Source organism: Camelus dromedarius, chromosome 9 (genome assembly GCF_036321535.1).
Source record: "Camelus dromedarius isolate mCamDro1 chromosome 9, mCamDro1.pat, whole genome shotgun sequence".
NCBI lineage: Eukaryota > Metazoa > Chordata > Mammalia > Artiodactyla > Camelidae > Camelus > Camelus dromedarius.
This window is the reverse complement of record NC_087444.1, coordinates 65,565,240-65,591,311: the sequence shown is the minus strand read 5'-3', so window position 1 is coordinate 65,591,311 and position 26,072 is coordinate 65,565,240. Positions and strand designations below refer to the sequence as shown.

General features: G+C 39.0%; 1 protein-coding gene and 1 non-coding gene across 2 annotated transcripts; both read left to right on the top strand.

Annotated features, from left to right (window-relative positions):
• Nucleotides 1-64: 64 nt before the first annotated feature.
• On the top strand, nt 65-26,072 carry ZNF565 (zinc finger protein 565). The gene is made up of 5 exons (XM_010978875.3): nt 65-441; nt 10,707-10,779; nt 14,525-14,651; nt 15,294-15,389; nt 21,452-26,072. The coding sequence occupies exons 2-5, from the start codon at nt 10,771-10,773 to the stop codon at nt 22,720-22,722; spliced, it is 1,503 nt and encodes a 500-aa protein (XP_010977177.2). The 5' UTR covers nt 65-441; nt 10,707-10,770; the 3' UTR covers nt 22,723-26,072.
• TRNAN-AUU (transfer RNA asparagine (anticodon AUU)) lies at nt 21,102-21,177 on the top strand. The gene is given in 2 exon segments: nt 21,102-21,138; nt 21,142-21,177. It is a non-coding gene; the product is annotated as a tRNA-Asn (tRNA).

Below are 26,072 nucleotides of genomic sequence, written 5' to 3'. Positions count from 1 at the left end.
GACGCGGCCCGCACGGTCACAGCGGCCAAGCCCAGGCTGGTATCTGATTACCTTCTATCAACAGCCACGCCTTTTTCCGGCCTTGGACTACATTTCCCTTAAGGCTTTGCCGGTCGACACCCTGTCTCCCACGCGAATTTGGCGGCCTCTTCCTGTGATTATGAGGCTATTGGGGTGAGGAGTCCTGCCTTGGAGGAAGATCAACCCAAGCCTGGTAGGAGGTTTGAAGCGGATACTCCCCTCTTTGAAATTTATCGGGGGCAGTGTCAAACGGGCCAAGACCAGACCCTGAAGTAAGAGAACGCCATCTTGTCGGTGGCTAGTCTGGCCCAGGACTACATTTCCCAGAGTTCACGGCGGCCCAGCTTTACGTCTCGCTTGACGTCGTGGCGAGATCGTTAATTCCGCAGAGACCCGGACGCGACCAAGGGGAGGCAGAAGGTGAGGGGTCTGGGAGTCCGGGGCGGGGACGGGGCGTGTCCAGAGCCTTGGGTTTGTGCGCGTTGGCGGGAGCGGGCTGAGAATGCGCGATTCTGAATGTGTCTTTGTTGTGTCATGGTGGTGAGCAGATTGTGTGTGTGTGTGTGCCTTAGTAGGTGTGAGACTGTGACTGTGTATAAGGGTGTGGAGGTGTCTATGATTGTGTGATTGTATCCTTATGTGTCTTAAAAGTGGATATGTGGTTATGTTTATGTGACACTGACCATTTGCGCAGCCCCAAGTGTGGGTGTGAGGTGCCTGTGACTTAAGTGCTCTGGCATATTGTGGCCTTGGACAGTGATAACCTCACCCTTTTCCTGTAACACCTGGCTTGGGCATAATGTCGTTTCCTCTACCTTTCCTCCCTGGTGTGGGAGGATTGGGCGATAATCCTTTGAAAATGCCTTGGTCCCGCATGATTGCTTTTTTTTTTTTTTTTTTTAACTCTTCTCCAAGAAACATGTTGGGAGGAGAAGGAAAGAATTGCTGTCGAACATCCAAAATTCAAGTTCCCCGTGCATCACGTTTTCTTCTTTCCCTGAAATCAGTATTGTTTTTCGTGATGTATGTTTTTAAAATGCAAAAACTTCAGCCAAATAAATTTGAAGATTAATTGGCTTTATTCAACAATTCATGAATCAGGCGACATCCTGTCCAGCAAGTAGAGAGGTACTCACTCCAAAGAGTTGTACAAAATGGGAGGTTTTTGTAGGAATTAGGAGAGTGGGGCAAGGAAATTATTAGCAAAAGAAAAGAAAGGATTGTTTTAGGCCTGGATATCTTCTTTTAGGGGAAGGGAATGGCAGGGGTCTTATCATGCAGATTACCTCACTAATGCTAATCAAGAAATTTCACATTGTTAGTTTAAAAATCACATTCTTGAGAGAGACTGAAACTGGAATTAAGTTTCAGTTCGCTGTTGTAGGGGCAAATGACTTCATTTTGGGTTTGTTATTTCTTAACGTGCTTTTCTTTCCTTCTTCTGAAACTTCTTGCCTAACAAAGACACCACCCCACCCCCTCTCCAGTATTTGCCATAGGAGTAAATTACTGGGTGCCCTGGAGGTGAATTGAAAGGCTTATACCCTCCATGCTCCCAGCACACCTAATGTTTATCCAAAATTTTTCAAAGTTTTCATCTTGAATTAGCTTTAGACTTAAAACTGTTGCGAAAGTAGAATTCCCAAATACTCTTAACCCAACTTCTTCATGTGTTACCATCTTACATAATTACAGTACATGATCAAAACCAAGAGATTAAGACTGATACAATATTTATAACTAATCTACAAACCTTATTCCAATTTCATCAGTGTCCTTTAGTGTCCTTTTTCTAGACAAGGATACAGTCCAGGATCATGTGTTGCAGTTAGTTGGTAACTCTCCTTAATCTTTGATCTGGCACAGTTAATCTTTGTCTTTCATGAGCCTGACACTCTTGAAGAGAACTGGTCATTTATTTTGTAAATTCTGCAATGTAGAATGTTCCCCAATTTGAGATTGTCTAATACTTACTCATAATTAAATTCAGATTATGCAGTTGAGGGCCGAATACCCCAAAAGTGATGTGTTAGTGCATCTAATTGGGAGACCCATTAGATCAATTTGTGTCATTGTTAGTGGTGTTAACTTTAATTTGCCAGGTTTCTCCACTGCAAAATCACTCTATTATAATTAATGTGTCTTATGGAGAAATATTTTAAGTCTTTATAGATATATTGTTTGTCATCCTACTTCCACAATTATCCATTGATAATTCTTGCCTGAAAATTTATTACCAGGTATTTGCCAAATGGTGATTTTGTTTTGGTGTCTGTTATTCCGTCTACACTTAGTAATTAGAATCCTCTCAGAAGTAGATTTACCTTCTCCCCATTTATTTATTTACTAAATTACGTAAATATAGTCTGAATTTTTTTACATACTATAGATTATAATCCATTACTGCCAACTATTTTATTGCTCAAATTGTCCCAAATTTGGCCATTGCGAATCCCTTCGGGTTGACTCCTGTGTCCTTTCAGTGTGTCCCCTTTATTTACTTTTTTTTTCTTAGTACTTCCTTATTTTCTTGAATCACAGGAGGTTCCAGTTTGATACTATACCTTTTCAGCCCCAGTCCTGGAATCAGCAAATTGCCCAGGGATCATTGACTCCTTTTATTAGAAAATTGTATTTGGAAACCAAGATTAGATGTGCTCATTGCTACAGGGATGTAATTGCCAGTTGACTTGACCAGACGTGAAATATATGCATCTGTATCGACACATCTGTATCTGTGTATGTATACCTGTATAGATAATCTGTGATTTTACACGATATCTCCAATTCCAGTTCAATCATTTGAACTGGGTTCTTCTAGCCTTCTCCATCTCCTTTTCTGTAACTCCTCTCTCTGACAGTGAAAAACTTGGCTCTCATTAACTACAATATTTTTATTTGCTCAGTCTTGAGTAGAAAGTAGTTTAAGAATTGCTAACCCAAATACACATACAGTTCTTTTTGCCTTTAGTTTTACAGTTCATAGTAAAAATACAGTCCCCCCCCAAAAATGAAAAATACAGTTTTTCTTACATCTTTCTGTATGATAATGTTACTCATTTATAATATACATAGGTTCAACATCCTGGTTGATTTTAATTATTTTTTGAGTATGTGAGACATTAACATATTTCTGAAAGTCAGAATTAGATCAGTACTCAGTAACTCCTCCATCATTCCTTCTCTCCCAATCCCATTTCCTCATTCTTTCCACAGTGTTCTCAATCACCCATTGTAGGTAACCAATCTTAGTTTGTTGGAGGTTTTTATGATTAAATATACATAACAAAATTTACCATTTTATCTATGCTGTTCAGTAGCATCAAGTCCATTGACATTGTTGTGCAGCCATTACCATCATTCATCTCCAGAACTTTTTTCATCTTCAGAATCTAAAACTCAGTGGAGGAGGACATAACTCAGTGGTAGAGCTCGTCCCTAGCGTGTACAAGGTCCTGGGTTCAATCCCCAGTACCTCCATTAGACATAAATAAACAAACCTAATTAACTTCCCCCCAACAAAAATTTTTTTTAATTAAAGATAAATAAAAATAAATATTTTTTAAAAGAATTTTTAAAACCCTGAAACTATACCCATTAAACAGTAACTCCCTTTTCCTCCCCTTCCTCCAGCCCCTAGAAACCACCATTATGCTTTTTTATCTCTGAATTAGACTTTCTAGGTACTTCACTTAATTGGAATCATACGGTATTTGTCCTTTTGTGACTAACTTATTTCACTTAGCATTATAGCTTCAAGATTCATCCATATTGTAGCATGTGTCAGAATTTCCTTTTTAAGTCTGAATAATTTTCCATTGTACATGTATTACTACATTCTATTTACTGGTATCAATGAACACTTGGGTTACTAACATCTTTTGTCTATTGTGAATAATGCTGCTATGAACATGGGTTTACAAATATCTGTTCAAGTCCCTGTTTTCACTTTTGGGTATGTATCCAGAAGTTGAATTGCTGGATCACATGGTATGTTTACTTTTTTGAGGAATCACCATACCGTTTTCCACAACTGCCCTATTTTACATTCCCACTGGCAGTGCACAAGAGTTCTCTGCATCCTTGCCAACACTTGTTATTTTCTGCTTTTTAAAATAATAACCATCCTATTGAGTGTGAAGTAGTATCTTATGTTGTGGTAGAAAAACACTCCTGAGTCTCAGAGGTTTACAAAATAACTTTTTATTTCTCGCTCATGCTGTGTGTCCAGTGTGCATCAGCACAGGCAGGGTCCCAGCCCAAAGGAGGCTCCATCGTCCTGAGCTGTACCATCTGACAGGCACAGCCTCCTCTAACAAAGATTAGAGAATTGTGCAGTCTTTCCAGTGCCTGAGGCTGAAGTGACACCCATCACCGCAGCTCATGTTCCCATTGGTCAGAACCAGTTTACGGTTCTGCCTAACTGCAGGGGGCTGGAAAAGTCCAAAAGGAAAGACAGACAGCACAATGGCGAAACGTTAGTAATTCAATCAGCGGTGTCTACCACACTGGCTAAGACCTCTTTCTTCTTCAATGTGTAGGAAGTTGCTTCTGCTTCTGTAAATTAGGTGTGAATTACAACTATTTTTGGAGCAAGAAGACATCTTGAATGGTGGAGAGAGGTTGACAAGAGGCGCGTGCACAAGTGAGTGAGGAGACCAAGGACACAGGAAGCCTTTTGTATGAAAACTCACCTCCTCGGTGGGAAGTTAGGAACTTTAAGTTATTATTTGAGAACACACTCCTCAAAGGCTCTAGAACCATGGAGAAAATAAAGCTCCTTCAGCATACAAGTTCCCAAAGGCACCTCACTGTTCCTCATATCACTCCATTCATACTTCCTTTTATAATTTATCCGCACCCAGGAGGATGGGGTTACTTGTATTATTTATGATTGTAAAACATATGCTTAAGGTAAAACTTGAAAATATAGAAAAATAAAGATTCCCCCATAATTGTACACCTAGAGACAAATCTAAAAATTTAATTGAAAATCCTTTCAGTCCACTTTCTGTGCATATACACATGCATATAGATATTTTTCCCATAAAAATAAGTTTACACTACACATACCATTTTATTACCTACCTTATTCACCCAGAGTTGCTTGTTTAACATCTTAACATTGACAAAGATAGGTATCATTCTTTTGATGGCAAGTGTTTCCATGGTGTGAATATGTTATCGTTTATTTATCACGTATCACTGACCTTCTGTAGAATATTTAAATTCTCTCCATGTTGTTTCCATCGTCAACTATCTCCATCGCATTCTCCATACTCACCTTTTAGATAGAGTCTCAGATACAGAATTACTTCATCAGAGGATATACAAGGCTTAATTTCTGCTAAGTTGCCTGGTTGCAAGTATGTGCCAGCTCTAGTCTACTATATGCTATGTCTGTTTCCTCACATCATGCTATTATGAAGTGTCATCATATCTTTTAAATCTTTGCCAAACTGGTAACTGTAAAATGTTTTTTCCTTATTGCTTTAACATGCATTCCCTTCATTACTAGTGAAGTTTAAAAACTTGTTTTAAAATCAATATTTCTTTTTTTTTTTTTAATATTGTTTGTGGGGCAGGGGGAGGTAATTAGGTTTATTTATTTTTAGAAGAGGTGCCAGGGATTGAACTCAGGACCTTGTGCATACTAAGCATGCGCTCTACCACTTGAGCTACACCCTCCGCACTGAAGTTTAGAAACTCTTGATTGGTTGATAAGCCACTTTATCATCTACTGAATGACCCATGCATATCCTTTGCTCATTTATCTAAAATCACTGCTTTTTTCCTGAAAATTTAATTTGAAAAGCACTATCCAATAAGTATTTTTGTCGTTTATCTGTGAGTTAAAGACATTTTTTTCCCATTTTATCATTTGCCTTTCATTTTGATTTTAGTATTTGGGGGTAGAATTTCTTAAATCTTCTCAAATAGATTTTTTTTTTCTTTTTGATTTTCTGCCTTGTATGTTATGTGCCCACAAAATATAAATATATTATATTTGTTTGAAATACTTCTACAGCAATTTAATTTTTATATTAACTGTTTATCAAATTAGAACTTTTTGACTTACGACCACAAAAAATAGGGTGAGAAATTGCTACTTTGATAAATTCTTAAAGTTTTCGTTGTGATCTTGCACATTCATTGCAGAGTTTGAGTGCCTCCCATGCAGTATTTTATGTCCTGAGGGATTAATAATGAACAAAACCAGCAAGATTTCTGCTTTGAAGTTTAGTGGGAAGAGTCAAATAATTGACAAGCAAATATATAATGTAATGTTTAGTAGCACTGAGTGCTATAAGGAAAAATAAAGCAGAGAAGGCTAGAGTGGATGGCAAAGAGTAATATTTTAATAGTTCGGTCATAGAGGTGACATTTCAGAGGAAATCTTCATGAAGGGAGAAAGTGAGCTCTGTAGCTGTCTAGAGGAGCATTCCAGAAAGAACACAGAAAGCCTCCAAAGGGAACACGCCTGGTGTTGTATGATGAGTTCTGAATAATCCATGGACATTTCAGAGTAACGAAGAATTTCAGGATCGTTACCAGGATACCTTTAGGGGTGGCCCTTTGTGAATTTTTATAAGCGCTCATGGATTCTTTTGAATTTAAAGATTCAAGTATTTAATTTCCTCCGGAAAATCTTCTTTTATTCACTTTTCTTCCTTGTTTTCCTGCAGCTGTTCTGTTTTATTCTCCACTTTTATACATGTTTTAGGGCTTCTGAATCTCTCTTCCATATCACTGACCTTTATTTTCCGATTTCATTTCTTCTGTGTCTTTTTCCCTCTGAATTCTGAGATGTTCTTTTAGGCTCCCCCCTCCCCGATTTCTAACACATCTGGTTCCTTCTTGTCTAATAATTCTTAGAAGAAATTACTACTTGTCAGAATTGTGTCCTGTGGCAAAGCACTTACAAAAGGTTCCATTTTCTTTCTCCCGTTAACCTCTGACTCTCTTAATTGGCCCCTTTCTATTTAGGGATTTATTGTTCCTTCCCCCATTGATGGCAGTAACCACAGGGAGGCAATTTACTCTGATGGAAACTTCTCTGGGCAGTAAAATAGAACACTTGGGTTCTTGTCCCACCCAGTGTGGCCTTGGGTGAATCTCCTAACCTCTCAAGTATTTTAGCTCCTCTTCTGTATAATGTGGGGAATAAAGTCAACTTTATTTAACTGACAGGGTGACTATAAGAATAAAACTACACGTAAGTGTATATGAATGGCACCACACACTAGAATTCTGGGGCTCATTCCTGTACCTCGCTACTAGGCCTTCCCTAGGGATGAACTAACTATCTGAAGTTCTGTAATTCAGCTCCCAATTCAGCGTCAATTCAGTTGGGTGCTGGATCCCATCCGCTCCCTCCTACTCAAGATCTCTGCTCCTGTGCAGTTGTCTCCTGTGTCCCTGCCTTACTCATTTTTCTCCATCACTATAAAACACACTGTAATTTCTCCCACATTCAGAATAACCCTACCTGGATTCCGTATCCACTTCTAGCTCCATTTCTCTCTTCTTTTCAGCAAAACTCTTTGAAAGGACTGGCTGTTCTGTCTCCACTTCCTTTTCTTCCATAATCTATTGAACCCACTCCAGCCAAGCTTTTGTGTCCTCTGCTCTAGAGAATCAGCTTTCGTCAAGACTTCTAAGGATCTCTAATGCCAGATCCAGCAGACAGTTCTCATTCCGCATACCACTCGACCTTTCAGTAGCACCTGACTGTTGTCCTCACCTTCCTTCTTGGTATCCTTTTCTCATTGGAGCCCCCCCAGGCTCAAGTCTTGGACGTCTCCTCTTCCTTACCTTCACTCCCTCTGTGGGCAGTCTTATCTAGTATCAGAGCTTTCAATATCAGCTGTACATCAGTAACTTCCATTTTTACATTCCTACATTTGGACTTTCCCCTGAACTCCAGGATCAGATGTCTAATGGACACTTGGCACTTCCACTTGGATGTATAATAATCATCTCAAGTATTAAGGTGAAACAGAACTCATAATTGGTCCATCAAACCTGTTGCTCTCACAGTCCATTGTGTTAAAAAACGGCAGCTTCATATTTCTAGTCGCTCAAGGCAGAACCCTTAGCATCCTCTTGTTCTCTTTTTTTTCTTTTATACCTAAAATCAGCAAATCCTGTCAACCCTACCTTCAGAGAATATCTAGAATCTGATTTTGGCTCGTGTTACCTCCCCTGTCACCATCCCACCCTAATGCGAGCCCTCCTCACCCCTTGCCAGGATTCCTGCAGTAACCTCACTGGTCTCCCTGCTTCCCCCTTGTCCTCCTAGTCCATTTCCCTTGAGTGATCCCTTTAAAGGTAAATCAGATTATGCCATTCCTTGGCTTAAAATGTTTCAGTGGCTTCCTGTCTTACTCAAGAGTTTTTACCAAAGTTCTCACAATGGCCGACAAGCCCCCTGTGACCCAACTTCCATCTCCCTTGTTGACCCTCTTTTTCCTGCAAACCCCATTCCAGCCTCTCTAGTCTCCTTCCACTTTGTCGTCAAAGAAAGCCTGTTCTTGCCTTGAGGACCGAGGACTTTGTAGTTATTGTTCCCTTGGCTAGGACTGCGCTTCCCATAGACACCTGTGTAGCTCACACCCTCCATTCTGTCTGTGCTTACACATCACCTTCCCAATGAAAAGCCTTCTCAGGCTGCCCTCCACTCCCCCAACGCTCCCCATCCCCTTAATCTTTTTTTCTCCATGAGAATTTGGCCACTTGACATATAAATAGGAATATCAGCGTTACTATATCAATATTTGTTATTGTCTCTTTCCATTAGAACATGAGAGCCACTGGGACAGAGACTGGATTTGTTAACTTCCTTACATGTAGAACCATGCCGGTTGAGGTGGGAACTCAGTAAATGTGAAAGAATCCCTGACTCCTCTTTCTTTCTCTGTGTCCATATCCAGTTAGATGCCAGAGCCTGTTGATTTTACTTCTCTGCACCTTGAATTCATCCTCTTCCTCCTCATTTCCACTGTCACTGTCCTGGCTGAGGCCCTTTGTTGACTTGGGAAAGTACAAGCACCATTCAGCTGATCTCCCTGACTCCAGTTCCACTCCTCCCCAATAAAATAATCTGGCCACATGGGCCCTGTCACTTCCTTCTTTAAATTCTTCAGTGGCCTTCCATTCATTAATGGGTGAAAACCAAATTCAAATGTATTCAGTCAGTATTCGTTGCTCACCTTTATCCTTCAGTTACTGTGGCAGGTGCCAGTTACAGAGATGATGAGACCTGGTCCTTTCCCTCATAGTTGCTAATTTCATTCATACATCTTCGTTTTCCAACCCTTAGTGTCATCAGCATTTTCTTTCTCTAGATTTTAGAGTTAATTAAACTTAAATTAATTAAAGTTAAATTAAAAATTCAGTTCCTCGGTCATACTGGCCACACTGCAAATGCTTAGTAGCCACATGTGGCTCATGGCTATGTAATTGACAGTACCGGATAAAGAGAGTTTCACTGTCACGGGAAGTTCTGTTGGACAGCACGGTTTAGACCTTTCCCTAAACTCTACAAGTCATTCCCACTTACTCTGTGCTCTCCAAATCCACCGTGTACTTTTGGTCCTCTGTTTTTGCCACTGCTCTTCACTGTGCTCAGAATGCTTTTCTCTCCCTTTTCTGTTTAAATTCTCTGATTTTTAGATCTCAAATCGTATTCTATAATGTAGAGGAAATTTTCCTTGACACCACCCCACCAGTGATTAAACTAGTCTTCCTTCAGACCCCCCACCATGGGTAGCTGCTTGCACCTCTAACTAGAACCAGCTTTACTGCCCTCCTTAAAACCCCTGAGTTCTCATTACCTTGAGGTAGGCCGAACTCCACACAACTCCAGCCTCAGCAGCTGCCAGCCAGTGAGGAAGTGCTGTTCTGCAGGGAAGCAGCAGTGGGGGGCTTAGAAGGAAAGTAAAGAGTTTAGGGCCATGAGGCTTCCAGAAATCAAGTTTCCCCTTGGGTCAATACTCTGGATGTGCAGGTATTCTTGTAAGATGCCTTTATTACTGTGGTTTTCTTGCTCCTGTCTGGTGAGTACAGCTAGGGGCTTTGATGGAGCCTCTGGTGTGGACAGCCTGGCCCCTTTTTGGACTTTGAAGAGGCAAGTAGAGGTGCCCAAGAGGTTTTGCCAGTTGAGCCCAGAGAAGCTGGAAGACTTTACTTAAGGATGTCTTTTCGGCCAGGTTTGGCCTGCACACATATGCTGTTCTCCTAGCCTGTAGGCACTGTCCTTGTCCTTAAGGTGTAAAGTCTGAGTGAATCTGAGTTGTGATCCTTCCTGTTGCAGCTGCAAAGGAAGGCCTACTTGGAACAGGTAGGAGATGTCCAGGCCCCATCTAGGGTATAGATTAGCATCAACAAATGGGGGGCTGTCCAGGCCAGAATCCCTCCTGCTGAGGTGCTTGGATTCTGTGTCAGTGCTGGAGCACATCCCTGCCTTGGAGCCATCTTTCAGTTCCCTAGGGTTTGGAGAGGGGCTGGGTTTTGTTAACTCTGAAGTCTTAGTATTGGTGTCATGTGTTGGGACAAGGGGAGGGGAGAGGGAGCAGAGCAGGGACACTGGAGGTACAGTTGTTTTAAGCTCATCTGTTTAGGCGTGCTGTGGCAAGCTGGTTTATGAGAGATCTGTCCCTTCTCCCCCAACTCTGCTTTTTCAGGACTCTGCCTTGTTCAAGAGAAGAAGCTCAAGAAATCCAAGCGGGTTAGGTAGTTCTAAAAGCCATGACCCAGGTAAGTTGAAATTTCCTCTATCCTTGAAATAACGTCTTATCAACATTTGTGTTCTTTATCCTGAAACTTCCCTGTCTTGCTGAGCCCCATTCAGTAACCTGTTCCCAGTGCCTCTATTCCAGGGAATGAGGGATGGTGCCCCACCGCCCTTGGTGGCCCTCTCTTCTCCAACGGTTTCCACATATGTGCTCAGTGCTCTTTCCAGAGCACGGATGAAGCAGAAAAATGTTCTTTTTTAATAGAGGTACTGGGGATTAAACCCAGGACCCTGTGCATGCTAATCACACACTCTACCACTGAGCTATACCCTCCCCACCAGAAATATGTTCTCTTGAGAGAAATGTAAGAGCCACCTTTATAAGAACCATGGTTGAACAGAGCTGCAGATAAGATAACTTTGATCTTTTCCATTAACCCAGGTAGTTTCCTTTTTTCTTCTATTTTTAAATGTCACCCCCTCTTTAAAAATCGTAAAACATTTCACACTATCAAAGAATATAAACAAAAAAAATCTATGACGTATATATGGTATAAAGAATAATAAAATGAGTATTGATATATTCATCACCCAGATTAACATACCATCTAAGCCACCTTTACACCTTCCCACAGCCCTTCCCATATTGCATTACCATTCTTGCCAGTGTTAATGACTGCTTTTAATTTTGTCTATTGGTACTTTGAGTCTTACAGTACTTTTACCATATATGAATGCATACTAAACAGTATACTGTTGAGTTTTCTGTTTTTAAATTCGATTTACAGTTATTACACTCTATATTTTTTACCAGATTTTTTTCACTCAACACAATGTGTTTTCAAATCATTCATGTTAAATTGTATAGCACTCGATCAGCAGGTCTTAAAGTGTGGTATAGGAAGACTTTGAGATCCTTTCAGGAAGTCCGGGGGTCAAAATTACTTTTATAATAGTATTAACATGTTATCTGCCTTTTTCACTCAACTCTAAACAGTGTATAGTGGAGTTTCCCAAAAGCTACATGACATGTGTTATCCCAACAGATTGAACACCAAAGTTGTGAAAATCTAACTCTTTCATTCAGCCTGTCATTAAAGAGATTTGCAAAAATGTAAAACAATGCTACTAAATTCTTCTTTATTTTGATGTTATTTTTCATAAAATGTATATTATGTTACTATATAACAGGTTTATTATTGGTTGTCAAATAAATTAATATTCTTTAAATTTATCACTTTTAATTTCTAATATGGTATATATTGATAGATATAACCAGCATTCACAAAAGTTCTTTGAGGTCCTCAGTAATTTTAAAAGCTTTATTTATTGTGTATATATAATTCACATACAATGAAATTCACCCATATAGGTGTATAGTTCAGTGGTTTTTAGTGTATTTGCAGAGTTGTGCAACCATCAGCACAATCCATTTTAGAACATTTATATCACCACCCAAAAAAAAATCCTGTTTGTGTTAACTGTCACTCCCAAATCCCCCTCATCCGCTGGCAACCACTAATTTACTTCCTGACTTTATGGATTTGCTGATTCTGGACTTTTCATGTAAAGGGAATCATATACTATTTGATCTTTTGTGTGTGATTTTTTTTTTTACTTAGCATAATGTTTTCAAGTTTTATCCATGTGTTAGCATGCATCATACTTGGTTCATTTTTATACCAATCAATATACCGTGAATACGTATAGACCACATTTTGTTCATCAATTTATCAGTCTATGGACATTTGAGTTGTTCTGTTTTTGGCTGTCATGAATAACGCTGCTATGAACATTGGCGTATAACAGTGTTTTTAAGTGGACATATGTTTTCACTTCTCTGTGCCTGGGAGTGGAATTTCTGGGTAACATGATAACTCTGTGTTTAACATTTTGAAGAACTGTCAAAACTTTTCCAGAGTGGCTGCCCCATTTTACATTCCTACCAGCAGTGTAAGAGGATTCCTTCTAGTTTCTCCTCATCTTCATCACTATGTATTATTTTGGTTTTTTGATAATAGCCATCCTAATGGGTATGAAGTGGCATCTTATGGTGGTTTTGATTTGCATTAGTGATTTGATTAGTGATGCTGAGCATCTTTTCATATGTTTATTGGCCATTTGTATATCTACTTTGGAGAAATGTCTCTTCAGATTTTTTGCCTAGTTTATAATTGGGTTGTCTTCTTATTACTGCGTCATAAAAGTTCTTTATATATCTCTGGATTCAAGTCCCTTATCAAGTATACAATTTGCAAATATTTTCTCCCAATTGTGGGTTGGATTTTCACTTTCTTGATGGAGTTATTTGTAGCACAAAAGTTTTTAATTTTGATGAAGTTTAATTTATCTTTTAGTTCTTTTTTGTGTTGGTGCCACACCTAAGAAACCATTGCCTGAGCAAGGTCATGAAGTATACTCCTATGTTTCCTTCTAAGAGTTTTATGGTTGTAGCTTTTACATTTAGATCTATGATCTATTTTGAGTTAATTTTTATATATGGCTTGAGGTGGGGTCCACCTTCTTTGCATGTGGGTAGCCACTTGTCCCAGCACTATTTGTTAAAAAGACTAATCTTTCCCCATTAAATTATCTTAGTTGATTTAACATGTAGTAGTCCTTAGGGAGCTGGTAGAGACGATGCCGTTCTTCCAAGAGGTTTTGCACCTAGGAGTGTTCTCAAATTCAGCACACTTTAACTTTTCTCCTGGGGTTTCCCCCAACTGCATGAATGATGTTACTTTGAATTCCAGACTTACTTGAGAGTAGGCCTTTCGTTATAGACTGGCAGAGGCAAGATTATTGGTAGTGATAGTACTATCATCAGTAATAATCCTTTTTTTTGTAACTGGAGTGCAGCAGGTTCCTTGTCCCTCTTTTCCAGCCAGGTTTTTGTTGGAACCCACCATTTCACTGAGGGATTAGCTCTTCTAGGATGCCAGCTTTAAGTGAGGGTCACGGGTTCACATCGCAGTTGGTATGTGTCCCATTTCCCAAAGCATTTCCTAACATATTTGCTTATCTCTCTGGGTTCAACTGTGTGCGTGTGTGTTAAAGGGTCTGTGGGGGCTGTTAGAGATTTGAGAGACTTTAGGAAATCTATCAGCTAAGTTGTGTGGACTTTGTTTGAATCCTGATCTGAACAAACCAACTGGAAAAAAAAATTTCTTTTGAGAAAATTGGGATTTTCTGAAATTTGAAACTTGATCTGGAAATTATTGTTAATTATATTAAGTATGATAATAATATTCTGGTTATTATGGCTTTTTTAAAAAGTAATCTGTTAGATACTAAAGTATTTGTGGGTGAAATAGTACAATGTTTGATATGTGGGATTTTCCTCAAAATACACCAGGAGCAAAAAACAGAAAGGAAGAAATGAAACAAGATTTGCAAAGTCTTTTCTTTATTTTTAATTTAAGTATAGTCAGTTACAATGTGTCAGTTTCTGGTGTACAGCATAATATCCCAGTCATGCATATGTATATACATATATTCATTTTCATATTCTTTTTCATTAAAGGTTATTATAAGATATTGAATATAATTCCCTGTGCTCTACAGAATAAATTTGTTTTTTATCTGTTTTTATATATGGTGGTTAACATTTGCAGATCTGCTAAGTCTTGTTAAACTGTTGAAGCACAGTGTTGGATTCATGGGGGTTGTGAGACTATGCTCTGTACTTTGTGTATTTTGAAAACTTTTTGTAACGAATTTAAAAAATAAAAGTCATTTCGTTTACTAGTAATTCACGGGCTCTTTCAGGGATTGGTGACCTTCAGGGATGTGGCCGTAGAGTTTTCTCAGGAAGAATGGAAGTGCCTAGAACCCGCCCAGAGGGACTTGTACAGGGATGTGACTTTGGAGAACTTCGGTAACTTGGTCTCACTAGGTAAGGCCATTGTATAATACAGGAGCAGCCAGGAAACAAAGCCTCCAGGGGCTACCTTTAGATGGAAAGGGTAAAAGGAGGAAGCACTACCACCGGAAGGGGGTAAGAGCTGGAGTCACGAAGGGCCAGCTGGCAGCAGCCCTAGAAACCAGGGTGCCTGGGCCAGAGGAGGGGTGAGAGGTTAAGAGATGTCCTGAACTCTGTCTCTTCCTGCCCGCTGACCTCCTACTGATGCTTTCCATCTACCAAACCCAGTGAGAAATGACAGGGCCAGGGTAATACAGTCCTTACAGGTAAGCTGTCTGAAGCACAGAGCCGGGCACGGAGCAGGGCCAGGAATAGCGAGGAATGGCTTAGGGGGATGGAGAGGGCAAATGAAAAATAAAATTTCTGGTTGCTTCATGGTGAATTTCTAGGGAGACTTTAAGTTTCTGGCTAGGTTTCTGCTCTCTGTTTCCAAGGGAACTGTTTTGTGCTTTGTGGAAGCGGAAATGGGTAGTTCCATTGGCACCGCCATTTCCCATCCTTTGGGCAACCTTCACAGCTTCCTTCATGTAGTTGTCTCTCTTCCTTGGTGACCAAAGGACTGGGTTTGAATTTTGGAACAGCACATTAATGCCCCATTTCTTTTCCTATAAACAGGACTTTCCATCTCTAAGCCCGATGTCATCTCCTTACTGGAGCAAGGAAAGGAACCCTGGTTGATTGCAAACGACATGACAGGACCATGGTGCCCGGGTGAGTGAGGCAATGGCAGGAGGTCATTGGGAATAACAGCCAGCGAGTCAGTCAACTCATAGCAGTAACCTTAGTTGTTGTCAGGAAACTCTCTTCAAAGCCCTTCCAAAAACTGAGGAATAAAAGCCTAAGACATGAAGACATGAAAAGCAAAGACCTTGCAAACATCAGCTTCCAAGGGAACCTTGCCCTCATCCCCATTAATTCCTCTCTGTTCTTCTCTCATATTTTCCTCCCCTTTCAAACAGAGACGTGCCCCCTTCTTGCCCAGTCGCAGCCGTTTTACCTGGGCTTTGGATCCTTTTTTTCTACAAGTGTCTTAATTCCTTTAAAAAATACTTATTTTCTTAAAACAGCTTCTCACTTTACCTAATTCATTTACTCTCTTAACTTTTGAGAGGTGAGGATGTGTGGTGGCTGAGGGAAGACTCTGGAATCAGATTTTCTGAGTTCACAACCAGGCTCTGCCACTTACTAGATCTGTAAGTTTAGGTAAATTTCTTAAATTCTCTGTGCTTCAGTTTTCTCCTCTGCAAATGGGATAAAAATAGCACCTTCCATGTACAGTTATTGTGCCTTTTCATGACTTAATATGTGAAAATGCCCAGTACAATGCAGGCAATATTGACCACCAAATAAATGTTAGCAAGTGTCAGTAATTGGCACTTGCTGGACCAAATTAGAGCCTTTGAATACATAGTTATCAGTTACCCCCTCCTGACTTCTCTGTATTGTTGTCATTTATTTTCATCTGGGATCACTTTTTTCTCTATCTGAAGAACACCCTTAAGTGTTCCTTTTGTGTGGGTCTGCTGTTGACGGAATTCTCTGTTTTCGATCACATGAAAATGTCTTTATCCTGCCTTCTTTCTTGGATAGGCAGGATATTTTTACTGAGTATGGAGTTCAGTGTAGCCCAAAGAAGAACTCATTCCACTGCCTTTTCTCTTCCAGTGTTGTCAACAAGTCAAGTTGTTCCAGTTCTGGAAAATGTTCCACATATATTTAAAACTAGTGTTCTTTGGATGGTGGTGCTCACCTCTTTATAACCCTGTTGATGATATGATTTAGAGTCTGCTTATCCTTTTAACTTTCTCTGTACTTGTGCTATCAAATCTGAGAGCTGTTTCTTGTGTTATGTATTTTGCTACATTTTACATTTTTATAAAGGTGAAAAATAGATCCTTGTTTCAAATTGTGTTCTTACCAGTACAGTCCATCCTTCATTTTCACACTTAGTACTTTTAACCTTGAATTCTATTTTTTTCTGATATTAATATCAAATGCCCTGTTTGTGTTAGTTTAAAAAACTACGATGTATCTTTGCTTATCCTTTTAAAAAAGTGATTGCCATTTTAAGTGTGTCCATTGTAATCAGAATTAGTTGCCTTTCTTAATCAAGCTGAGATTCCTTGACTTAGATAGAATTTAATCCATTCTCATTTATTGTGATAATTAATGTGTTTTGATCCTGCCATTTTATTTTACATTTTCTGTTCCTAATTCTTCTTACCTTTTCTACCCTCAAGCAATTTTGAAGTTGTACTTCCTATTGCTTTATAATAGTCTTTGACTTTAAGAAACATGCTTAAACCTGTATTTCTCTTCCCAAGACTGAAATAGAATTTTTTTCTTTTTAGTAAAGTTTTTTAAGAAATATTTTTATTTTGAAACAACTTTAGGTTTATAGAAAATTTACAAAATTATTACAGAGAATTCCCATGTACTCTTCACTCAGCTTTCAAAGGTTAACATTTTACATAACCATCGTACAGTTATCAAAAACAGGAAATTAACACTGGCACACTGTTAATAACTAATCTACAGATCTCATTAGAATATTATTGGGTTTTCCCCAGTGTCTTTCTTCTATCCCAGGATCCAGTCCAGGATTCCACACTGGATTTAGTTGTTGTGTCTCCTTAGCATCCTCCCATCTGTGATGGTTCCTTTCATGACCTTGAACCTTTTGATGAGTACTTTTTTGGAGACTGTCTCTTACTTGCCTGATAGTTTCTCACAATTAGATGGAGATTCTGCATCTTTGGCAGGAATACCACAGGAGTGATGTTGTATCCTTCTCTGGGCATCACATCAGGGTTTACCTCGGGTTGATATGGCTTATTACTGGTAGTGTTAACCTTGATCACCTTGGTTAAGGTGTCTCTCATGTTTCTCCCTTTTCCAATTGTAATTGTATCTTGGAGGGAGATACTTTGAGACTGTATAGATTTACCATTTCTCCTCATTTTGCCCACTGGTTTTAGCATCCACTGGTGGATCTTATCTGTAACAGTTAATGCAGTAGTGCTGCCTAGTGTTGATTTTCTATGTCCCTTATTGCTTCTACATTTATTAACTGGAATTTTTCTGTAAGAAAGGGCTGACCATTTACTCAGTGATTTGTTTCTATCAGTATGGGCTTCTTATTTATTCTTGTATTCTATGAATTACAGTCCATATTTATCATTGCTTATTTTGTTGTTCATATTGTTCAAGCTTTGGCCATCGGGAACACCTACAGGTTGGCTCCTGGGTTCTTTTGGCATGCCCTCATCCTTTTTTGACTACTTCCTTATTTTCTGGTACTTAACATTTTCTGGGCTCGTGTTGTATTCTTCATGCCTCATCCCTGAAATCAGCTATTCCTCAAAGGACTCCTGGTTTCTTTTATTGGATTAATAGTGTGAAAATAGTATTTTTGAATGTCTTTTTCTGAGCAAAGACAGACCTGAAGACTTTACTGTATATAGTATGACTCCACTGAACTTCTTTATTTTGTTGCTAGTAGGCCCATTACTGTTTATTCCAAAACAAGTATTAGGATCGTTCACAGAATATTTGGTTGGTGTGTTTTCTAAGTCCTTGTAGTTCTTGGTGGGAGAGTAGGGGACTTTTAAAATTAGATTTTTAAAACTTGTGATAAGCATTACATAAAATTTACCTGTTTGACTATTTTTAAGTATACAATTCACTGGCATTAATTACATTCAGTGTTGTGCAGCCATCATCACTGTCCATTTCCAGAACCTATTCATCCTCCCAAACAGTAACTCTGTACCCATTAAACAGTAACTCTCCATTTCCCCCACCCTCCTGTCCCTGGTAACCTCTTTTCTTTATGTCTCTATGAACTTAACAATTCTAGGTACCTCGTGTAAATGTAGTCATGCACTTGTGTATCTGACTTCTTTCACTTAGCATAGTATCTTCAAGTTTCATCCATGTCGTAGCGTTTATCAGAATTTCATTACTTCTAAAGGCTGAGTAACATCCCATTGTATGTATGTACCACATTTTGCTTATTCATTCCTCTGTTGATAGATGCTTGGGTTCTTTCTACCTTTTGGCTGCTCTAAGCATTGCTGTATAAGTATCTGAGTCCCCGTTTTCACTTCTTCTGGGTATGTACTAGGAATGAAATTGCTGGATCAGCTGGTAATTGTATGTTTAACTTTTTGAGGACATTTCTCAGTTTTTAAGAGCCTTTTATATACTGTGAAGATCATCCCATTATCTGTGATATAAGTTTCAAATACTTTCTCTGTCATTTGTCTTTTCACTTGGCCTTTGGTGTTTTTTGTTGACATTGCACGTTTTTTGTTTTGTTTTTCACCTTTACACAGTGGGATTGATCAGCCTTTTCTTTTGGTGCTTTTGGATTTTGAGTCATTGTTTCATTGTTAGAAGGCTTCCCTAAACCTAGTTTATAATCTAGTAATTAGATGATTATTATTAAAAGTAACCTAGTAATCTACATGTTTCCTTATAGTATTTGTCTGGTTTCTATTTTCTTTTAACATTAAAACTCTATTCAGAGTTTATTCTGGTATATGGTAGCATAACATATGGATCCAATTTTATTTTTTTCCAAATGACTATCTAGTTGTCCCAAATTATTTATTATAAAAACTATCCTTTTCTCAATACTACTCAGTGATAAAAAAGAATAAAATGCCATTTGCAGCAACATGGATGGACTTTCACTTCATTCTAAGTGAAGTAAGCCAGAAAGAGAGAGAAAAATACCATATGATATCACTCATATGTGGAATCTAAAAGTAAAAATAGAGGGAGGAAGGTGTAGCTCAAGTGGTAGAGGTGCATGCTTAGCATGCACAAGGTCCTGGGTTCGATCCCCTGTACCTCCTCTAAAATAAATAAATTACGCCCCCTCCAAAAAACTAAAAAAACAGGACACTAATGAACTCATCTACAAACAGAAACAGACTTGCAGACATAGTAAACAGTCTTATGGTTACTGGGAGAAAGGGGGTGGGAAGGAATGAATCTGGGAGTTTGAGACTTGCAAATGATAACCATTATCTATAAAAATAAATTAATAAACAAATTTCTTCTGTATAGCACAAGGAACTATATTCAGCATCTTATAGTGGCCTTGAATGAAAAAGAATATGAAAATGAACATACGTATATGTGTGTGTGTGTGTGTGTGTGTGTGTGTGAGGGAATGGGACACTGTGCTGTACACCAGAAATTGACACGTTGTAACTGACTATACTTCAGTAAAGGAAAGGGAGGGGAAAAAAACTGTCCTTTTCTCCTTTGAGATACCACCCTTATAATACATTCAGTTTCCATATAAACTTTAGTCTTACTTCTGGCCTTTTTATTGTGTTGCGTTGGTCTGTCTTTAGAATCCAATATTTATTCATCTAACAATCCATTATTAAAAGCCTACTGTGTGCTAGGGTTTGGTGACCATGGCTAGTGAGAAAGGCATTACTTCTGCCATCAGGGAGATAAGAAACCAAATAATCAACAGATAAGTAAGTAAATGGAACTCTTAAGTGCAACTGAGAGAAGTGTTATGACAATAGGACCCATATGATGTGGGAGAGAGAATCCAGGTGTACGCTTAGGGTTGTCAGTCTGAGAGCTGTTGTGAAAGTGTGAGTTTTAACCGGAGACCTGAAGAGAAAAGTAGCTGTACAAAGAGCCCCGGGCAGGATTCCTGATAGACAGAAGAGGCTGATGAGCGGCCTGAGATGGAAAACACCTAGACTGATTCTAGATGCTCAGAGGAGGCCTGTGGTTCGTTACATGGGGAGGAAAGGGGAAAGTGCTCCCAATGAAAATGCACTGTCCTTGGTTGAGCTAGAGCGACAGAGTGACAACAGAGACAAGCAGGGGACCCTCTTTTCCAAGAACCGGTGAACTGTGGCATTGAATTAGGATTTATTCAAAGTGCGATGGGGAGGCTGTGAAAAAGAGATTTTCATTTTGATTGGCAGCAGCATCAAAATGTTAAAAATATAGATGCCTTATTTATATGAAATGCCCTGAACAGGCAAATTCAGAGACAGAATTAGTGGTTCTCTGCCACTGGTGATTGCCAGGGGCGGGAGGGAGTGGGGAGTGGCTGCTTAATGGGTGGCCAGGTTTCCATCTGGAGTGATGAGAGTGTTCTGGAACTAGACAGTGGCGATGCCTGCGGGACACTGGGAATGTACGGCAGACCACTGAGCTGTATACTTTAAAATGGTCAAATGGGAAATCTTATGTGAATCTTACCTCAATTAAAATGCATGTATTACTTTTAAAATATGTATGTAGAAATGTCTGTACACACGTTCCTTGACCCTCTTCTTGTACATTCTGACTCAGTGTGGGGTGGTTCTTGGACATTTGTTTTGTTAAAAGGCTTCCTGGATGATTCTGATCTCTCCTAATTGAGAACCACTAGTTTGGGGAGGGTGTAGCTCAGTGGTAGAGCGCATGCTTATTAGCATGCACGAGGTCCTGGGTTCAATCCCCAGTACCTCCTCTAAGAATAAATAAATAAACCTAATTACCTCCCCCAACCAAAAGAAAAAAGAACCACTGGCTTAACTTGTTTTCTTTCTCCTTTCTGGCACCATATGAGCCATCATATTTGTGCTTTTGTGTGCTTTTAGAAGTTGAATGGCAATATTTGAGACTTACACAAGCAATTCATCTATTGTGGTTATAATTTTCACTTTGTCTCTCTAATCTGCTGTAGAATTTCTTTATTTCTCTTAAAAGAGAACAAGTTGCATGTACTTTTTTTTCCCCCCCAGATTTGGAGTCCAGGTGTGAGAAATTTCTACAAAAAGGTATCTTTGAAGTAGAGTCATTCAATTGGGAGCTAATGGAAAACCTTAAATGCTGTGATTTTGAGGGCTCCAGTTTCGGAGATGACTGGGCATACAGAGGCCAGTTTGAAAGACAACAAGTAAATCATGAGTGCTGTTTCAAGCAAGTGAAAATTGCCTATGAGAACATGCCCACTTTTGAGCATCATATGTCCCTCCCCCTACGGCACAGCAACAAGACTGGCGAGAAGCTGATAGAATGTCATGAATGCGGGAAAGCCTTCAGCCGTGGCTCACACCTTATTCAACATCAGAAAACTCACACTGGTGAAAAGCCCTTTGAATGCAAAGACTGCGGGAAGGCCTTTAGTCGTACCTCCCACCTTGTTCAACATCAGCGAATTCATACAGGTGAGAAACCTTATGACTGTAAGGACTGTGGGAAGGCCTTTGGTCGCACTTCAGAACTCATTCTGCATCAGAGACTTCATACGGGAGTCAAACCCTACGAGTGTAAAGAATGCGGAAAGGCCTTCAGACAGCACTCACAACTTATTCTGCACTGTAGAACTCATACAGGTGAGAAACCCTATGTATGCAAAGACTGCGGCAAGGCTTTTATTCGTGGTTCACAACTTACTGTTCATCGGAGAATTCACACAGGGGCTAGACCCTATCAGTGTCAGGAATGTGGGAAGGCCTTTAGACAGCATTCACAGCTTACTGTCCATCAGAGGATTCATACTGGGGAGAAACCCTATGAATGTAAGGAATGTGGAAAGGGCTTTATTCATAGCTCAGAAGTTACTCGACATCAAAGAATTCATTCTGGGGAGAAACCTTACGAATGTAAGGAATGTGGGAAGGCCTTCCGACAGCACGCACAGCTTACACGACATCAGAGAGTTCACACTGGTGACAGACCCTACGAGTGTAAGGACTGTGGGAAGGCCTTTAGTCGTAGTTCATACCTTATTCAACATCAGAGAATTCATACAGGAGACAAGCCCTACGAATGTAAGGAATGTGGGAAAGCCTTTATTCGTGTTTCACAGCTGACTCACCATCAGCGAATCCATACCTGTGAGAAACCCTATCAGTGTAGGGAATGTGGAATGGCCTTTATTCGTAGTTCACAACTTACAGAACATCAGAGAATTCATCCTGGTATCAAACCTTATGAATGTAGAGATTGTGGGCAGGCCTTTATCCTTGGCTCACAGCTCATTGAACACTACAGAATTCATACTGGTTAGAAAGCCTTCATATGGAATCCACGCCTGACTCAGTATTAGATAATGCTTAATGTAATGTGATTATTGGCAGAGAACCTTCATTTGTCACTTCCATTATGGAACATCAGATAACCCTGATGAACGCAGAAGAAAATTCAATAAATGTGGGAATTTTTTTTTGCCTCACACTCACTGTTTACTAAGCATCAGAGAGTTTATATGGAAAAAAAAGTAATACGAATATAGAAAAGCCTCCTGTTACCACTTAAAGTGTGTTAAACTTCTGAGAACTCCCAATAGAAAATGACCCTCTTAAAATATTTTGTGAATGTGCCTTTCGCCATACACCTTACTTAACATTATCTCATTTCCACCAACTACTGACTGTATAGCATTGGGCAAATTACGCAATGTCTCTGTTCCTCAGTTTACTTATTTTTAAGCAGTAATAATTATACCTACCTAATAGAGTTTTCACGAGGACTGTCAGATATTTTATATAAAGCCTATGCTCAATAAATATTAGTTATTGTCAATAACAGTATTACTTAATAGTAATATTTAAGTAGTAATAAACTTAAGGCGTGTGAGGAGAGCCTTATGAATGTATCAAATATCAAAAAGCCTTGTTAGGATGATTCATTCTGAAGAACAATAATAAAGTGTCATTATCATGAGAAGGTCTTCATTTTTAAAACATTAAAAAAAATTTTTTTAATGTTATAAATTTTGAAGATTAGAAATTAACAAAAGAGTAGCAAAAAGAAATCTGCCCATTTAGAAATCTAAAAACACCTCCAAATATAACTACATCTCAAGAGAATCAAAACTAAAATTACAAACTAGAAATGAACAGGGGTGAATTCTGCATTTCAAAACCAGTTCAGTGTAGCCAAAGCTAAACTCTTGTCAGAACCCAAGGACTGAAGGTAGGGCCTTTGTTCTACAAATACAGATCTCCAGAACCTACTCATTGCCAGTAACGTGCTAAACACATTAAATGAATGAGTAGTCAACTCTAAAAGTTAGCGGGGGGGGGGGGGGGGGTATATAGCTCAATGGTAGAGCACATGCTTAGCATGCATGAGGTCCATTTAAAAGTTAGTTAATTAATTAGCCTAATTACCCCCCAAAAAAAACAAACAAAAAAAGAAATTACCACATAAACCCAAGTCAACAGTAAGAATGATTATTAAAATAGAAAAGAAAGTGGGGGACAGTAATAGCCCAGTGGTAGAGTGCATGCTTAGCATGCACGAGGTCCTGGGTTCAATCCCCAGTACCTCCATCAAAAAAATAATAAAAATAAATAAATAAGGAAACCTAATTACCTCCCCCAGAAAAAAAATTTTAATAATAATAAAAATTAAAAATTAATTTAAAAACCCAGCAAACTTAATCTAAAGGTTGTTTACTTAACAATATAATAGACAATTGACAACTCTGATATAAAAAAGGTATTTAGGATTATGAATGAGGAAGGGGTGGATTTTTATTTTAATAGCTACTATGCATGACTTTATTCTAATATATTTAGGAATCTAGAGAAAAAATGGATTTTTACAAAAATATCAAAGTTGATTCAAGAAGATGTGGGATTTCTGGAAAATCAATGGTTATAGAAGGACATGAAAAGTCATCAAAGCTCTGTCCCTTTAAAGAAAACAATTTAACCTACAAAAACTTTAGGGAATAGATAATCCCTGAGAGGAGCTTACCAGTTCATCTTCAAGGCTAAATAAAATTATTATTAAAAACTCAACATGGATAGCTCCTGAAAATCAAATCATAGGTGATTATCACTTGTGAAGATAAATATAAATGAAATTTCTGTTACTTTAATCCAATCTATTAAGATTAATTTTAGATGAACAGTCTGGAATTGCGTCCAGCGCAGCTCGGGACCCTGTCTGAGGACGGGCGACACAAGACTTAAGAGACAAAGTAAAGAGCAAAGATGGGACCAGGCGACTCAAGATCTCATCGATCCAGAGTGCCGAAAGCCTGGTGGACATCATATTTACTAGGAGTATAGAGCTCAGAAAAAAATGTGATCAAAGAGGTGGGGTTTAGATATTCCATGCGATAAGCACTAAATTCTGCTTGCTGGTTAACTGATTAATTTCAGGCCCATCCCTTCCAGGAACAGTCACCCTCCTGGGGGTATGCAAAATTTCTGAGTCTATCCTGTTATTGCCTCCAGGACATCTCAAGATAGCAAGTACTTCCCCTAGGTTCAAGCACATGCTTTCATGCCTGAACAGAGTTCTGTTAATGGATGATCTGGCTTCCAAGACCGTCCATTGTTTCACCCTAAGGAAATATCTGCCCTCCTTCGTGCCCTTATGGTCAGTCTCAGGATCGCTCACCACAAATTTTCTTTAGCATAATCCGTGCTATAGATCATCTACTGCGCAAAACATAAAAACAAAGCAAGCATGTGCATTTTAAGCAAGCAAGTGTGAATATAATATTTTAAGCTCATGGAAATTTAGGAGTGGCTTCTTTTCTAGCTGCTTGTAGTCTAGCAGCTTGTTTTCTGGCAGCTTGTTTCCCAGCGTGGAATGTCATCTATTTTGGATTAAATATCTTTTCAGAATTTTGATACTGTAACTCCAGGACGAGACAATGATGGGGAAAAGAGCCTTGGTCCAGCTCCAGGGATATCCAGATCAGGGCTTGTGAATGAATCTGAGAAATCTTAAAAAAAAAAAAAACAGATCCCCTCAGCCCTTGTGGCAGGCAGTCAGCATCTGGGGCAGAGGACATACTGCACCCATATGCCGCTCAGTCATCCTGAGTGTTCAGTAAAAGCACCTGCATTTTCTGCACATGCCACAGCCTCCAAAGGGTGAAAGCAATGTTCTGGATGTGCTTTTTTTTTCTTTTAATGGTTTAACGATTAGAATCTACCGCTGGAGGGGCTTAAAGCTATGAAATTAAAAATTACCACTCTGAATAGTTAAACCACAGGTACAAGGTAAAAACTTTCAAGTTAAATTTTGTTTACAGGCATAAGTGAACCTCCACACCATCTCTGCCCCTTCCCACCCTGTTACCCTTTATTTAGCAATTACTGCTATCAAGTTCTTATATATACTTCCTGATTTCTCTGCTTAAGTACAGATGTAGACGTAACACTCTATAAAAATGTTTTACGTAAGTGGTAGCAAATTCCTATACATTGCTATTTTTGCTTATCCGTACACATTAAAGACTGGACCATATCAATACATATAAACTGCCTTATTCTTTTTAACAGATGCATAGTATTCCATATGTGTGTTTCATAATTTATTTAACCTTATCAATTTAGTTTTTTATTATTTTTGCTCTTTCAAACAATCCTATAATAAATATCCTTGCCCATA

Bases quoted from the DNA above. Each gene is read 5' to 3' on its own strand.
- ZNF565 (XM_010978875.3), top strand. The intron at 14,652-15,293 runs GTAAGGCCATTG...TCCTATAAACAG, and splicing joins CGGTAACTTGGTCTCACTAG to GACTTTCCATCTCTAAGCCC. The intron at 15,390-21,451 runs GTGAGTGAGGCA...TTTCCCCCCCAG, and splicing joins GACAGGACCATGGTGCCCGG to ATTTGGAGTCCAGGTGTGAG.